Consider the following 15,903-nt stretch of genomic DNA (forward strand, 5'->3'; position numbering starts at 1 on the left):
TCTTTTGAACCTAAGCTTTTGTTAACTAAGGTATTTTGGATTCCTAAAAATCAATCGTTAACTCGATTTAGCAATTCATTTTTTGTGCATCTAAAACAGCGTAGCCGACCAAAAATGAAGAATAAAATGATTTTTTTTTTGAAATTAAAGATTAAGATGTCTTAAATAAAAGTCCAATTTTTTAATTTTATGTTTATGATTATTGACGGTGTTCTTTAATTTTACTAAATTGTATCATTAAAATAAGTTATTATAGCAAATATGAGTTATCTCATTACTGTGACTTGTCCAACCGTAAATGGTCATTGTTTTAACAAAATCATTTCCAAAGGACTTGAAAAAATTCTAGTAGTATACAAAAAAAACGAGTGGTTTGTGTTAATACTGATCGGGGAGTTCACTCTCCCAAATGAGAGTGGCAAACCAAAAATAATATCTATTTTTAAAATGTAAAATTTTATCATTAAATTTGATTTTTTTGTTTTTTTTTAATTTTTTACCTACATATGATTATATCATTACACTCTAATGGTAGAAACTGTATTAATAAGTTTTGAACATTTTGAAATTTTAAAAAATGTTGATCTAGGAGCAACCAAACTATTTTTTTAATGTTTTATGTGTATGAACAGGAACTGCATGCCGTTTTGTTATAATTTTGACATCGTGATGTTTAATGTATTCTAATAGAAACTGAGTGTAGTTTGTCATTTTAATGCTTTGATACTTCTCTATCATCAACGCTTTTTTTTTTTTTTTTGCTAAAAACGCTTCTTCTTTGTTTCTATGCTCTTTAAACATTCCGGATTTCTTGATCAGAAAAAAAAACATTCCGGATTTGAGTAACGATATATATGTATAAAACTGTTTGATCACAACCTTTGACTTGAAGTCCCTTCTCATCCATTTCTTGATACAAAGCCACACAAGAACTAAAAATCACTATCTGCATACACATGTCTGGATCACAGTGTCATATAAGTAAATTTTATCAGCCTCAAGGCTTCTTGCATCATGAGAAAGCAAGTCGAGACGTTAAGTTAAAAAGTCTTGGGTTCGAACAACAGGGGTGGCGTGAATTGGATGAGCCATGCTCAACGAAACTGAACCAGCAGCTTCATCCATGTTAACTCTCTCCTCTTTGATTCTCCATTCAAAACACTGCACCATTACTCCAACAGCTGTTCCTAGAAAGAGATAAGCTAGGTTTGATCCTGGACAACCTCTCCTTCCACTTCCGAAAGGAATGTAATTCGGAACCTTCTCTCTGATCTTGTCCTCTTGTTGTCCGAATCGTGAAGAAACCAAGAACCTCTCTGGCTTAAACTCCTCAGGATCTTCCCAGAACTCAGGATCTCTCATTACAGCATAACCATTAACGACAAGTGTTGTCTTCTCCGGTATGTGGAACCCGTTAACCTCACACCCTTCTTGGAATGTTCTTACCATAAGAGGCACAGGTGGGTGCAATCTCAGTCCTTCCTTCATGACTGCTTGCAGATAAGGAAGGTTTGGTAGATCGGTTTCTTGAATCAACCTTGTCTTCCCTATTACCAAATCAATTTCTCCTCTCAGTCTCTCAAGAGTCTTAGGGTTGTTTATGAGCTCCGACATGATCCATTCTATAACGTTGGACGTAGTTTCACTGCCTGCGATGAAAAGATCCTGTTCGTAGTAGTAGCAAACGTTTCTTAGTCAAGACAAGTAATGGTGATACAATGTAACTAAAGAGAGGAACATGCATTTACCACGAACAAGGACTTGATATGGTTCCTAGTGATCTTATACTCTGCGTTTTCGTCTCTATATGCTTCTATCAACACACCCATCACATCCACACCTTGCTCCTCCTGTTTCTTTTCGTGTTCCACAAGGTACCTCTCTAGTACCTCATCAAACCTGCTAGAAACACCCGTCAACTCCTTTTTAAAAAGTGAGATCCCAAGCTTCTCAAGCGGTCTACGTAAGATAGACGCCAAGAATAATTTCTTCGCCATGGAATCTGTCTTTGCCACTAAGCCTCTGACTGTCTCTGCATCCTCTTTACAAGTCTTCCCCATGAGCATCTTGCACATGCTATTGTTAGTTAGTTTCATTGCTTCTTCACCGAGATTAACTCTCTCCTTCTTCATCGCCTTATCTAGCAGGTTTGAGTAAAACAGCTCTACCTCATCAGCACGGATGCCTTGCGACCTCTCGAGTGCCTGTACTCCGAGGAGCTTGGTGGTGATGAGCTTCTTCATAAACTTCCAGTAATCTCCATGAGGTGCTGTAACAAAGCCAAAAGATCCAAAGTAAAGGGACCCCTCGCTAGTAGGGAGGCTGCGAGAGGACACGTTCACGTCTTGAGCTTTGAAGATCTCCTCAGCCACTGAAGCAGAGGAGACGAGGACTATAGGGAAGCTGACGATGCGAAGATGGAGGAGAGGTCCATACTTGGATGCGAGTTTCTGTAATGATTTGTGGATCAGAAGAGAGAGGATGATGTGAAGATGACCAATGATTGGTAGAGAAGGAGGGCTAGGAGGCAGATCAAAGCCAAGTCGTGACTCCTTTTGTTTCCTGAAGAAGACAGTATAACAGAGAAGTGAGAAGAGGCATAGAAGGATTAAGATGAAGTAGTTCTGAAAGTCAAAAATCATCATTGCTGCCATTGTTGCTCAGGGTGAGAAACCAGATGAAAAGAGTATCTAATCAAATCACAAGATGCAACAATCCATAATCAAGTAAATAAAAGAGAATACTTCTATTTTAAGCATGTCATTTCTCAATGTGACAGCCAAAAAGATACTTCTATCACTAATCATTTTTTTGTCAACTTCTGAATTTTCGATGAAGACGAGTACTGAGTACAAGATAAGTTACAATACGTGTAAGCTACCTAGGGAATAGTAACCACGTGGCAAAAAGATATCATGCAAAGTGAACACTGGTAGCTTTACCGTCGGCAACGAACCGCCGTGATAGCTCCATCTTCTCTTACACAAAGCTGCTACCTCCATGGTTTTGCACTCTTCAAACTCCAAACTTTCACTCAACAGTTACTTGCAATTGGAGTTTCTATCAGCGTCAGTTGATAATTCTGGGAAAACTCACATGATTAAATAAGAGACTTTTATCAGGCCACCTTCAATATATAGAAGATGCCAACTTAGCTAAATCTCCATTAAACCACTTTTATTGGACCATCATCTCTAGCCATGCCTGGTAAGAAAAGTGATAGATTTAGTCATGTTTCCAGTAAAGTCTTACCTTAGCCTCAGCAGCACACTAACCTGAGTTACCTGATGGTCTCTTGGCTAGATGAAATTTTTGTCCACATCACGAAAAACCTGTTCATCTTTGTATGAAGTTTAAGTTCCTAATTGAGTAACTGATTCAATGAATTGATCTGCTGATCTTCAGCTTTGTACAATATCAAACATGGGTCGAGAAGCTGCCAACAGTTAGTTCCCCTGTTATTAGATACAATCATGAGAAGCATGTTCTTTGATATCATGATTGACGATGGCATCATCTTTCACCAAAACATATATATCTTCAAGGAACTTCTCGATTTTTCCTATGTCAGAATGAGATTTGTCTCCTGCACCAAAAACGTGTGTTCCCTGTCCCACATCAATCCAGCTATATCCAGGTACCTTCCTGACTCCTCTGTCTTTCATGTCTTTCCTCAAAGCATTGACCTTCTCCCAGCGTCCCTGTGAGGCATATATGTTTGAAAGAAGAACATAAGCTGCCGAGTTTTGTGGTTCAAGTTCAATGAGCTTCTCAGCAGCCATTTCTCCTCTAATGTCATCTCCATGGATCCTACATGCACCAAGAAGCGATGACCATAATCTTGCATCTGGTTCCAGGTTTTGCGCTTTTATGAAGTCATCAGCTTCTTCAAGATAACCCCATCTTCCAAGAAGATCAACCATACAAGCTACATGATCTACACGCGCTTCAATACCATATTGACTAACCATCATCTCAAAACTCTTCCGTCCTTCTGACACTTTCCCTGCATGGCTACAAGCTGTAAGAACACCTAGGAAGGTGATTTCATCTGGCATGATTTGCGACTGTCTCATGGTGACAAATAACTTAAGGGCTTCTTCAGCGTAACCATTTTTAGCATATCCATTGATGATGGAGTTCCATGAGACAACGTTGCTTCCACGCCTCATTTCGTTAAAAACTTGTGATGAACTTTTCATGTCCCCACATTTGGCATACATGTCTATAAGGGTGTTAGATGTTAACTCGTCTAGGTCATGAGCCAAGTGGAAGGTAAGAGAATGGATCGCTCTACCTTCTCTTAAGGAGGATAAGACAGAGCACACTCGAAGAACAGTGACAAATGTTGCTTGGTCAGGTAAAGCACCATCACGACGCATTTCTTTGTAGAACTTCAAAGCTTCCTCATAGAAACCGTTCTGGCTATGCCCTGACATCAACCCCGTCCACAGAACGATGCTTTTAGGGCTTGGTAACTCCGAGAAAAGAACACACGCCTCCACCATTCTACATGCGTTCATGTACAAGCCCAAAAGGGAAATCCCTAGATATTCACCTTCATATGAAACCCCTCTCTTAATTATTTGACCGTGGAACTGTGTTCCTAGGGCCAACCTTTCTGGTTTATCACAAGCTTCAACAATGGTGGCAAAAGTGATTTCAGATGGGTTAACATCTCTGGTCAGCATTTCTCGAAAGAGAACAACAGCTTCTTCCAAGTTGTTCTGAGAATAGCCTGCAATTAGAGCATTCATCGACACAACGCTCCACTCAGGCATAGAAGAGAAAACTCTACGTGAGTCTTCGATGACCCCACACTTGGCATACATGTCAATCAGCGAGCTACCAGCATGAAGATCCGTGTCTAAGCCACACTTGACGGAGAGGCAGTGAGCTTGCTTTCCTTGATAAAGACCACGAACATTTGCGCAAGCCTTAAGTGTGCTAGCTAAACATGATCCATCAGACACCATACCGCACGAGTTCATCCTCTTGAACAAGTCAAAAGCCTCACTCTCGTTCTCATCTTGGACATAACCACCAATCATCGTGTTCCAGGATACATTATCACGACCACACATGCGCTCAAAAACCTTCCTTGCATCTTCAACACCTCCGCATTTCGCATACATATCTACCAATGCATTTCCCACGAATAAGTTATCCGCTAGTTTCTTCTTGATGATAACCGAGTGAAACTGGCTGCCCATTTCTAAATCATGCGATGCAGCACAAGTGCTTAACAGGCTAGTAAATGTAAAATCGTCAATATTATGACCAGAGCATCTCATATCCATAAACAGTTCCATAACCTTGTGGGCTTCTCCGTTATGTGCATAACCTCTTATCATCGCGTTCCACAAGACATCATTTCTCTCCTCCAAAGCTTCAAACACTTTAGCAGCATCTTCCATTTTCTCACACTTCGAGTACATGCTGACCAAAGAACTCCCAACATATATATTACACGCAAGTCCTTGTTTAATAGCCTCTGCGTGAACTACCAAACCTAGATCAAGATTTGCTACAATCCCAACGGCGCTTAAAACGCTTCCTAGTGTAGAACGCGTGGATCTAACACCAGACTTCCGCATATTAAGAAAATACTCAACAGCCACCGACTCACACCCTCGTTTCCCATGCCCTGATATCATTACATTCCACGCTACCACATCAGGACTTGGCATCTCCCCGAACAACAGACGTGCATCTTCCAGCTTCCCCAAATTAATATACGTATTTATAACAGTCACAAAAGCTAGATGGTCAGGACGATGACCTTCATCCCGCATCCTTTCAAAAACTGTAACTGCTTCCTCTGGTAAACCAGCCTTGACATATCCAGAAAGCAAACATGTCCAGCAAACCGGATTAGGATCCACTACCCCATCGAAAACTCGTTGAGCATCACCTATAAAGTCACACTTAGCGTACATATCAACCAAAGCCCCTCCACAATAAGAGTTCCTTTCGAAACCGGTCTTCACCATACAGCAATGAATCTGTCTACCAAACTCTACATTCCTCTCCCTGGCACACGTTGATAAAACAATCGAAAAAGTGAACTTATCCGGAAAAAACAAACTCTCAAACAACGATACAAAACTCCTCAAGACCTTTGTTGGTATCCCAATGCTCGAATACATAGATAGCATCGAGTTCCAACCCGTTACATCCTTTTCAACAGAGTCGAAAACCTTCTCAGCGTAAGCCGTTTCCTTACACTTGGCATATAAATCCAAGATGGAGTTGCTTAATCTCCCTTTTGTATCGATTCCGAGTTTCAAGCTCCGGGAATGTACAGCTTTGCCGGTCCTAAAGGCGTGTACAGTTCTCTGAGGCATTTCGTCGAACACCTTGCGGTTCTTGAATTGCTTGCACTGCTCCAAACATGTTTCGAGGAGACTGTTGTGTATCTGATCATAGCTGGGAGAGAATCTTCCGGAGATTCGCTGAACCAGGTCCGTGGATGAACTAAAACGACGTAGTAGAAAGGAGAAAGAATCGACCTTGGAGGACGAGGACGGCGTTGAGAGAGCTCGAAAATTCATGATTTTTAGGACAACAATCCGACAATACATTGAAAAATGTTAAAAGATAAGTATATATGGTCTCTAATAGTGAAAAGTTATGTTAATCTCGATTGGAAGTAAATTAACAATTTTCAAATGCTCACTAAAATTTAACATAATTTTCATGGTTTATTAATTTACTCAATATATAAGGAACCTTCAAAACCTTAAGTAACAAGAAACGATTATTAAACCCAAAACTCATCAAAAAAAAAAGGATTATGTAAATCGTTTACATGTAACTCTAGTCACTATTGACTTGCTTTGAAAATACCAATGAATTTTAATTAGAAACGAAAATATAAGACCAAAGAATAAATCATGATTTGTGTTACTTCAGTCTACTTAACATTGAAAATTGTTAAATGGTAAGATAAGTTAAGTATATGGTCTCAAATAAGAATAACAAAACATATAAAAAGTGAAAATCTCCTTTGGCCTTCCTCCTGGAGGTTACCAAACCCTGGTACGTTTTTCAATTGCAACAAGTCTCGCCATGTTTTGATCGTATCGTTGCTTTTCTAACTCGCTTTCTTGTTTCCTTTTACATCCTGCATCAGGTTGCTTGATGTTAACTAGGCTTGCGACATAAGAGCACGCAGTTGACCTGTCTGTGCCTAAACGTTTTCCGAGCTCCAGCTTCTTCAAGTATCCAGCCTCTCCAACGATGCTAAATGTTGTGGAGTCTTCTTCTACTTCTAATTCAAAACCCATGGCTACTTTCTTCTCCTCGTCAATGAAGAAAAAATCATATGGAATCAGAAGCGCGTCCACCACACTCAAAAACTTGCTCCACGACACCTCTTCGGTCTCATTCTTAGTAGTAATCCATATCTCAAACTCCAATGGAATTGCTAATCCGTCATCATGAGCGAATAAAACCGCAAGCTTCTCATCCCTAACACACGATAAAGTCACAATGTCATCATCACGAGCGTCAAACGGCAGACGCAGAAGAGGACCAAAACTCTCGCTTGTAAAATCGAAACAGATTATGCGGTTGCGATCAAGCGCGTCTTCGTGATCTATGTTCCTTGGTAAAGCAAGCCAGTAAGTGTTTCCCATGAGAGACACGCCATGCTGATGAGATAGTATAAACCAGTGTGGAGTAACATCAAGAGTCTTCCATGAACTAGACTCGAAATCGTAAACCTCGTACCATATAAACTTGTCTCCGACCGCATCGCCAACGTACTGATCTATAAACCTCAAGAACTTGTAGGCACGACAAGATGAGCCTTTTTCCTCGTATCCTAGAGCATAACTGAACCTGATCCTTCCGTCTGGGGGCGAAGAACATCTACATTCTATCGACCTTGTTTGACCCCAATAAGGATTCCAAACGATAACTTTGGCATAATCATCTTCCAAGACGCATAACAACAAACCGTCACAGTGGAAAACTTGAGATATCCTGATTTCTTTGTTAAGTTTACCTTCATATTCTATTAATGGATCTTCATCAACGACGGGAAAGACCTTCATGAGATATAGGCTGTAACCCATCAAGGCAGCGACCATCATAGACTGATCATCATGACCTGCGTTTATTTTATCAATGTGCATCTTTGAAAAGCTTCGACTCTTGGATAAAGTGTCCCACTCTTTGCAAGTTAATCTCACTGCTCTCATATATTTCATGGGAACCTTTGAGAGAATCTCCTCTACTAAATTTACCGGAAGATCGGAGATCTTCGTCATTGTTTCCCTCTGTATTCTGTAACTAGGTTTTTCCTTTTTGTCTCTCTGTCTTATGCCTTGCGCTTTATAATCTTTACGTACCAGTATATACAACAGTTGACATGAAGACTAGGAACCCTACATGAGTTTCCTATTTAATAATAATTTCCTTTTTTTCTGGAAAAGTCTGAATCCAAAATAAATAATTATTTCCTTATTTATATATATAGTTATTTGATAGTAAACTTTTATATTTTAAACCAAATAATTAGAAAATATTTTTATTAATATATATTTAATTTATAGTAATTTTCTATTTTTAAAATAATAAAACTAAAACTAAAATATTGCTAATAAGGACATTTTCAATCCCATCTCATTTTTCCATCTAAAATGGAATAAAAGTGGTTAAGGAGTAATACATGTTCTAACCCTAGTCTATTTCTTACTGTATAATAAAATTTACTCAATAAATGGAGTAATCTATTTTTTGTTTTGTTAATTACTCTATAATCACTTTCACTCTATTTTAGAAGAAAAACAGAGTTTTACCTTGGAGATAACCCTGTTCAAAAACGCGGCCGCCTAGCCGCCTAGGCGGCCGCCTGGGCGCTATTCGGTGAGTGGTCGCGGCGAGTTGGGCCAAATCGGTGAATCCAGGTGTTGACCCGCGTTTGACCGCCTAATTCCCGTGTTGACCGCCTAATTCCCGCCTAATCCCGCGTTGACCGCCTAAGTTTTTTTTTTTTTTTTTTTTTTTTTTAAAGCTGAAATACGATTGATTATTTTTACTAGATTTGTATAATTATTGATTACTAAATAGTTGCAATTAGTTATCTAACCCAAAACAAACACATATATACTACATTAGGAATTTTCTCGTATCAAACACGCTCAAATCTAAATGTTCGATAAATTTAAAGGAGATCGTTTCAAAAAATTATCTTAAAAAGTTATAATTATATATAAGAACTTGTGTCATCATGTTTAAAATTAACTAAACATATTATAAATATACTAAATTATATTTAAAACTAGGCCCCGCGTAATTTCCGAGTACTCCCCGATTTTTTGGTAACTCGCCGCCCGACTAGCGCCTAGCGTAGTTTCGAACAAGGGAGATAACACATGAATGACACTAAGAAAATTACTATTGAAACATTTTTTATAAATATATAATTACTCAATAGTAATTTTCTTTCTTAAAAACATCTTAGGACATCGATTTCAAAGAGGCCATGATGGATCTCGACGAAGCAAGCTCAAGGGTTTGCATCAGTTTAAAAGATTGTAAGTCGTTCTCCCAGTTCTAGGAAAGTATAAAGAGCTAGGACATTGTTATCAGATAAAGGAATGAACGAGAGATGCAGATGATTGGACTCTGTATCAGTCGAAATAAATCAATGTGACATGACCCAAAGTGGGAAACTTATCACTTTTGGTTTGTTACATAAAGCTACAGTTTCGCTTTTGCATCAGATCTCAATGATGTTTACTCAAAATCATTCAAACCAGTGCAAGTCACCAAAGTTCTTGTGATGCATGTATAATCCATCTCATTGATGTTTTACTCATATCAATTACAAGTCACCCAAAATGCTTTGTGATGTATGTATAATATACTGTGATTACCTCCTGACACTTCCAAGCACTGATACATCACACAACACAACCTTCAAAACTAAAAGTCGCTCCACGGTAAATAATGGAGGAGCATTCCCGACCTTTATCACAGATAGCTACCTGAGCTCCTAGACGACAGTAATATGCAACATATTAAGCTTTCCTTTAACATTCATTAAGTTAGCAGTTCACGACAGCTCTAACGAGTATGTCCCAGGTGACAACGGTTGGGGAAATGCCATGTTTTCGAGCATCGTCAAAGAACTCAATAGCGTGCCTAACTCTGCCGCACATACACAACCCTGACAGTACAGTATTGTAAGATATAACATCAGGTTGCCACCCTTTCTTGTACATGTAACCCCAAATCACCATGCCGCTGTTACTGTCTCTAACTACGAAACATCCTTCCATCAACGTGTTGTATGTCACAAGATTCGCAACGCAGTTCCGATGCTCCATCTCCGCCGCGAGTTTCATCGCATCGTCAAGTTTCCCAGCAGAGCACAGACCGTGGATTAGAATGTTATGCATGGTCATATCAGGCTTTTGACCTTTTCGAAGAAACTGGTGCCACAAGTCAAGAGCCAAGTCGATCTTCCCATCGTCACAAAGACCTCCTAACAGTGAACTATATGTTCTAAGGTCTGGTTTCCATCCGTTTTCAAGCATTTCTCTCACAACAGCTGATGTTTCACCAAACTTTCCTGCTTTACGCAAGCCGTCGATAAGAATGTTATAAGACACAACAGTGGGAGGACAACCGTTTTTCGCCATCTCTCTCAGCAGAAAAGAAGCATCACCAAGCCTCGAGTCTCGGATTAAACCACTCATTAATGCGTTACAGACATGAGAGTTAAGCTCCACGCCATGTTTGCTTATCTCTTTAACCAAATCTGACGCTTCTTCTAGTCTTCTCTCTTTGCACAAAAAGTTTATAACCGACGAATATGCATAAACATCCAGATGCTTACCTCTGCTCTCGACTTCTTTCATCACCCCCAAGGCTTTATTTACATAACCATTCACGCACAACCCATGTATATAAACGCCATACGTTATATTATCCGCTGTGTATCCCTTCGCAGGCATAAGCTTCCAAATCATCGTTGCTTCATCTATCTTACCATACTCCAACAACCCTTTTATCAAAATGTTATAACTCACTGTGTTAACTGAACTCTTCTGCTCCATGACTCTCCATAACTCCAAACTCTTCTTGATTTCCCCACAGCGGCAAAACCCATCAAGCATTGTATTGTATGTAACCACATCTATAAATACCTTACTTTCCACCAACTCTGTAAACACACTCTCAGCCTGATCAACACTCCCCACTCCACACAGCCCATGTATCATACTACTATAAGTAAACAAATCTTTCTCCCTCTCATTCTCTTTCATCCTCTCCCATATCTTGACGCAATCATCTACCCTCCCGCACTTGCTCAAACCACTAATCATTATGTTATGAGTCTTAACATTCGGATAAACAGAAGCATCCTCCAGCAATCTCTCCCAGAGCTCCATAGCCTTGCTGTGATCTCTTCCCTTGAGAAACCCATCGATTAAAATGTTATAGCAAGTAACATCAGCCGCCACTCCTCTCTCAGACATTTCGTCGAACACCTTCAACGCATCGTCCAAGTCTCCAGCTTTAACAACCTCGTTGATCACAGTGCTGTAGCTTAACACATCAGGCTTCAAACCCTCTTCCCACAACCAATCCAGAAGCCCTTTCGCCTTCTCGAACTGCTTCTTCTTACACGACATCTTAATCAGAACATTATACGTCTGCAGATTAGGCACCAACCCCGCTGTCTCGATGTAAGCGAACAAGGACTCGACTCTCTCCCATTGTCTCGCCTCCACGAAGGCACTTAGTAAGGAGTTATACGACCGTATCCCAGGCTCGCACCCGAAGATCTCCGACATCCGTTGGAACACGTCGAGGGCTCGGTCGGGCATCGAGTTCTTCCCGTAGGTTTTTATGACTGACAACGCGACGTCCTCGTCGCACTTGCATTCTTGCGATTTGATGAGATCGACGACGCGGGAGACGTGGGTGACCATACGAGCATCGGCGAGTCGTCGGAGGATGTGGTGGAAGACGGGGGCGGAGTGCGCGTAGTTTGGGTGGCGAGTCGCTGTGTCGAATAGTGTGAAGGCGGCGCGAGGGTTCTTCTCCGATTTTAGGAGCTTGAGGACGTGTTTGGGTGACAGCGATTTTGGGAAAACGACCATGGGGAGAGAGAGATTGCGGTGATGGTTTATCTCTCCGGCATGTTTTTGGGTTCTGACAGCAGCTCTTGTCGGACTCCTGTGACTTAATTGAGTAACTAGATTTTGACCCGCGCTTTCAAAGCGCGGATTTATGTTTGGTGAAAATTTTATATAATCACATTTATCTTGTATATGTATTTATATAATCCGTCTCATATATGTATTTTATATCCAGATTTATGTTCGGTAAAACTATATTATACATGTATTTTTAGGTTTTTAATTTTGAATTAGATATTTTAAATATAAATCAATATAACAGTTTTATAGTTTTGATCGGTGTTTTGAAATTCGACTGAGACCTGCGGTTGAACGGATTACCGGTTGATCAAAGATAAATTCAATTTGGGTTTGAAAAAAAAAACAAAATTTAAAAATCCAATAAAAACTACTAAAATCGAAATCCAGTTACCGGTTGAACCACTGGTTGAACCAATAAACAATTTTTATTTTTTATAAATAATTTTTGTTAGATAGTTGGGATTATATTTAGGAAAAGCGGTTTAAAACCAAACTATTAAATAGTTTGAGAAAAAACGATGCAGTTTCAAACATGTCCGGTTGGAAAAATATTAAAATGATGCAGTATCAAACACGGAATAATCACATACCAAAATTGAATTAGGAAACCGGTGGTTAATGACAAACCAAAAACAATTAAAAAGAAACCAATGCAGAATGTCCAAAATGTCATTAATGAATACAAAAGAAAGCTTTTTTAATAGGGGTAAATAGAGTAAAAATCCAAATGTGCTTGTACTTTAATAGTATAGATTTAAATTTGGTTTGCTTTGGGTTTGGTTCGAGTTGGTTAATTTGGTTCCAAGAATAATTGAAATCAACTGAATTGGTTTAATTTGATTCTGATCTGGTTAAGAAAAATCAGTCTATAAATATAACAAACAAATATTTCATAAATAATTCATTAATTTGTATATGTTTGAATATAAAATCAAACATCAAAAAATTTTAGATCCAACAATTTTAAATTATTTTCTTTAAATTTAGTAAAATTATTATATTTTTGGTTTTGATGGTAGTATAAAAAAATTATTGTTTATTATGTTTATTTGCTTATTAAGAAGTAAAACTTATAGAACCATGCTTATTTGTTTAGTTTGAATGATTTAACCATTTTAAAAATAATATTACTAATATATTTAGTTAATCTGATCAAATTATTGTATTGTTTTTTGTTTGATTTAATTTTTTATTTGATTTAATTTAAATCGAATTGAATTGATTGGGTTGATCAGAATTTTAATAAAATAGTTGGCATATACATTTTTTGGTTTTGGTTTGAGTTGGGTTTATTTTTTTCTTCCTTTGGCCATTAATTAGGATTGTGAACCGAAAGCCAATAGATGTTCTTAAACTGAAAGTCTGGAACCATGGTTAAAAGGCGGTTTATTCCGGTTATAATAGACAACGTCAACAAGTCATTCATTTGAAATGCCCCTCCCCTTAACATTTAAAAGTAAACCAATTGCACCGAAATTAAACCAAACCAACAAAATGACAACAAAAACCAAACGGTTCATAGAGCTAAACCCTTAAACCGAACCACCCAATGAACATGTTGATCATCAATACATCCTCATAGCATTCCTCGTTATAGAATGGCCGTGACTATTCCCCCACCCACCACCGCCACCACCACCAGCTCCTCCTCCAACGCTCATTCTCCGGCTACCTTTCATCGGCGCCAAATAAAACTTCCACATTCCGTTATCCCCATTCTTAGGCGAATACCTTGAACTCTTGTTCCTCTCCAACCCGTTGACTTTCCTCCCCATTCCACCCCCGGAGCTCCGCCAGCTCACATTGCTGTTACTCCTCACCATCCTCGGTCCTCCTCCTCCGTTCCTCAGCTCCGGCCATGATTCCGACAACGATCTCTCCACCATCCCGCCGTTTAACCTCCTATACCTCTCCTCTTCCTCCTCTTCCTCGTACTTGTTAACACTCTTCCTGTAAATAAGCCCCAAGATGCTCCATTTCCCCCACCTTCTCGACTTCTTGTTGTTATCATTACCACTCACTTTCCTCTCACCGGTGATCACCGGTTCCCGGAGAAAACCGTTATCATTCATCTCCACACCGTAGCTGTTGTCCCTTACTGATCCTGAGTAAGTGTCTACTGACACTGGCGGCTTTGGCTCGTCCATATCCGCCATAACAGCCGCGGCGGTTTTCCTTATGGAGTTGGACCTGTCGAGACTCTTCCTCCTCCGGGACGATGAGTCAGTGTAGTAGTCCCGGGTTTGGATCGACCCGCCCGGGATTATAACCGGGTCGGACACATTGTTGGATGCATTAACCACCACCTGAGGTGGTGGAAGTGGTTCCTCTACCGGAATCTGCATATCCGTTCGGGTCACGTGACGGTGCACCGGCGCATCCTCCACCACCGAGAGCATAGACGGCGGCGGCGGTGGTCTCGCCGCCGGAGGAAACGTCGTCCTTCCGATCAGAGACCCGTCCCACGAGGCTCTCGGCTCGTCGAACGAGTAGCGAGGGTCGTCGACCGAGATCCTTCCGATGTCGACGGAGAATCTTCCGGCGTCGAGAGAGAATCTTCCGGCGTCGAGGGAGAATCTAGGATCGGTGTCGCACGACCTCCGGCCGTAACCGTAGTCGGCGATCTCCGACTGAGTGTCACGGAGCTGTCTCCCTATCGGTTTCTCCACCGGTAGCCTCGCCGATCCGGGACGGTGGTCGCCGCCGTTCCGCCGCTTCTTCAGCTTCTGGTTCTGCCTCCATTTCTGGAGCTTCTTGCTGAAAACAGAGGCGGCTGACCAGAAACTACGTCGTACCGACGATGGCTTCTTGGTTTGAGAGTCGAGATCTATGTACTCCTTCATTGGCTTCACCTCCTCAGGGACTTCCACTTCCTCTATCTCTTCCACGATTTCGTTAACGTCGCTTCTAACGCCGTTAACTTCGCTTTTAACGCCGTTAAGTTCGCCTGAGAAGTCGTTAACAATCTCAAAGTCGCAGGCTTCGACGTAGTCCTCTTCAAGCTCCTCCTCGTCGCTTTCGGCTTCTTCTTCGTCGTTGACCTCCGGAACAGGCTCCTGGACGCTGGACTTCCTAGGCTCGACGTCGACCTCGCCGACGGCGACGGCGGAGGGAACGTTTCGCTGCTCGTCTTGGCTGAACAGGTTCCAGAGAGAGCTCTGCCTGACGTCGCAGGACCTCCTCTGCGGCTCGAACGCGTTGCCGGAGAGTCCTCCGTCGCTGCTGTTCTTCGACGCGGAGAAAGACTTCGTGCGACGGAGCTCCGGGAAGAACCCGGGTTTGACCCGGCCGTTTCCGGCGGCGTTTCCGGTGGAGGGTTTGAAGAGGGCTTTGAGAGCCGCGGCGGAGATGGTCGGAGGTTTGCGGGAGGAAGAGGAGGAGGCGTTGCTGGTTTGGTCTAGGACCGAGAGGCGTTCGCAGAGACAGGAAGGGCAGAAACCGGTGAAACGCTCCTCCGGGTGGCGGTCGCAGGAGGTGGAGAGACGGTGGGGCTGCGGTGGTTGTGGAGGCGGAGCTAGAGCAGCTGCGGGGTCGGTTGCTGGATTCATGACTGGGAAATGGTGATTGATCCTTTTCTGAGTTCCTCTGATTAGAGTAGTGACATCACTGTCTCTCTGGTTATAGAGAGAGAGAAAGAGACAACACGTACGTTAGAGAGAGAGAGATTGGTTGTGTTGTTTCTGAAACTTGGTCTGCCTCCAAGGTATTGAAAAAGAAAGGA

At 41.1% G+C, this 15,903-nt stretch overlaps 5 protein-coding genes across 7 annotated transcripts; all 5 read right to left on the bottom strand.

Annotated features, from left to right (window-relative positions):
- Positions 1-837: 837 nt before the first annotated feature.
- On the bottom strand, positions 838-2,831 carry LOC108805091 (cytochrome P450 705A5). The gene is made up of 2 exons (XM_018577050.2): positions 1,749-2,831; positions 838-1,665 (listed from the first exon to the last, which is right to left on the bottom strand). The coding sequence occupies exons 1-2, from the start codon at positions 2,652-2,654 to the stop codon at positions 1,036-1,038; spliced, it is 1,536 nt and encodes a 511-aa protein (XP_018432552.1). The 5' UTR covers positions 2,655-2,831; the 3' UTR covers positions 838-1,035.
- On the bottom strand, positions 2,422-6,687 carry LOC108805090 (pentatricopeptide repeat-containing protein At3g09040, mitochondrial). 3 transcript variants are annotated; one of them, XM_018577048.2, is made up of 3 exons: positions 3,285-6,687; positions 2,943-3,204; positions 2,422-2,562 (listed from the first exon to the last, which is right to left on the bottom strand). In XM_018577048.2, the coding sequence occupies exon 1, from the start codon at positions 6,582-6,584 to the stop codon at positions 3,462-3,464; it is 3,123 nt and encodes a 1,040-aa protein (XP_018432550.1). In that variant the 5' UTR covers positions 6,585-6,687; the 3' UTR covers positions 2,422-2,562; positions 2,943-3,204; positions 3,285-3,461. The 3 variants fall into 3 exon arrangements, with proteins under 3 accessions (XP_018432550.1, XP_018432548.1, XP_018432551.1); XM_018577046.2 differs by having other exon boundaries at positions 3,276-6,687; XM_018577049.2 differs by having other exon boundaries at positions 2,428-2,562; positions 2,882-3,204; positions 3,276-6,687.
- Positions 6,688-6,948: 261 nt separating this feature from the next.
- LOC108858958 (F-box protein At2g38590-like) lies at positions 6,949-8,343 on the bottom strand. The gene has a single exon (XM_018632800.2). It carries the CDS (start codon positions 8,274-8,276, stop codon positions 7,029-7,031), a length of 1,248 nt encoding a protein of 415 aa, XP_018488302.1. The 5' UTR covers positions 8,277-8,343; the 3' UTR covers positions 6,949-7,028.
- A 1,238-nt stretch (positions 8,344-9,581) lies between these two features.
- Positions 9,582-12,930, bottom strand: LOC108860068 (pentatricopeptide repeat-containing protein At3g09060). Its single transcript, XM_018633975.2, has one exon. The coding sequence runs from the start codon at positions 12,120-12,122 to the stop codon at positions 10,059-10,061; it is 2,064 nt and encodes a 687-aa protein (XP_018489477.1). The 5' UTR covers positions 12,123-12,930; the 3' UTR covers positions 9,582-10,058.
- Positions 12,931-13,553: 623 nt separating this feature from the next.
- LOC108860070 (protein OCTOPUS) lies at positions 13,554-15,903 on the bottom strand. Its single transcript, XM_018633977.2, has one exon. The coding sequence runs from the start codon at positions 15,728-15,730 to the stop codon at positions 13,748-13,750; it is 1,983 nt and encodes a 660-aa protein (XP_018489479.1). The 5' UTR covers positions 15,731-15,903; the 3' UTR covers positions 13,554-13,747.

Source organism: Raphanus sativus, chromosome 5 (genome assembly GCF_000801105.2).
Source record: "Raphanus sativus cultivar WK10039 chromosome 5, ASM80110v3, whole genome shotgun sequence".
NCBI lineage: Eukaryota > Viridiplantae > Streptophyta > Magnoliopsida > Brassicales > Brassicaceae > Raphanus > Raphanus sativus.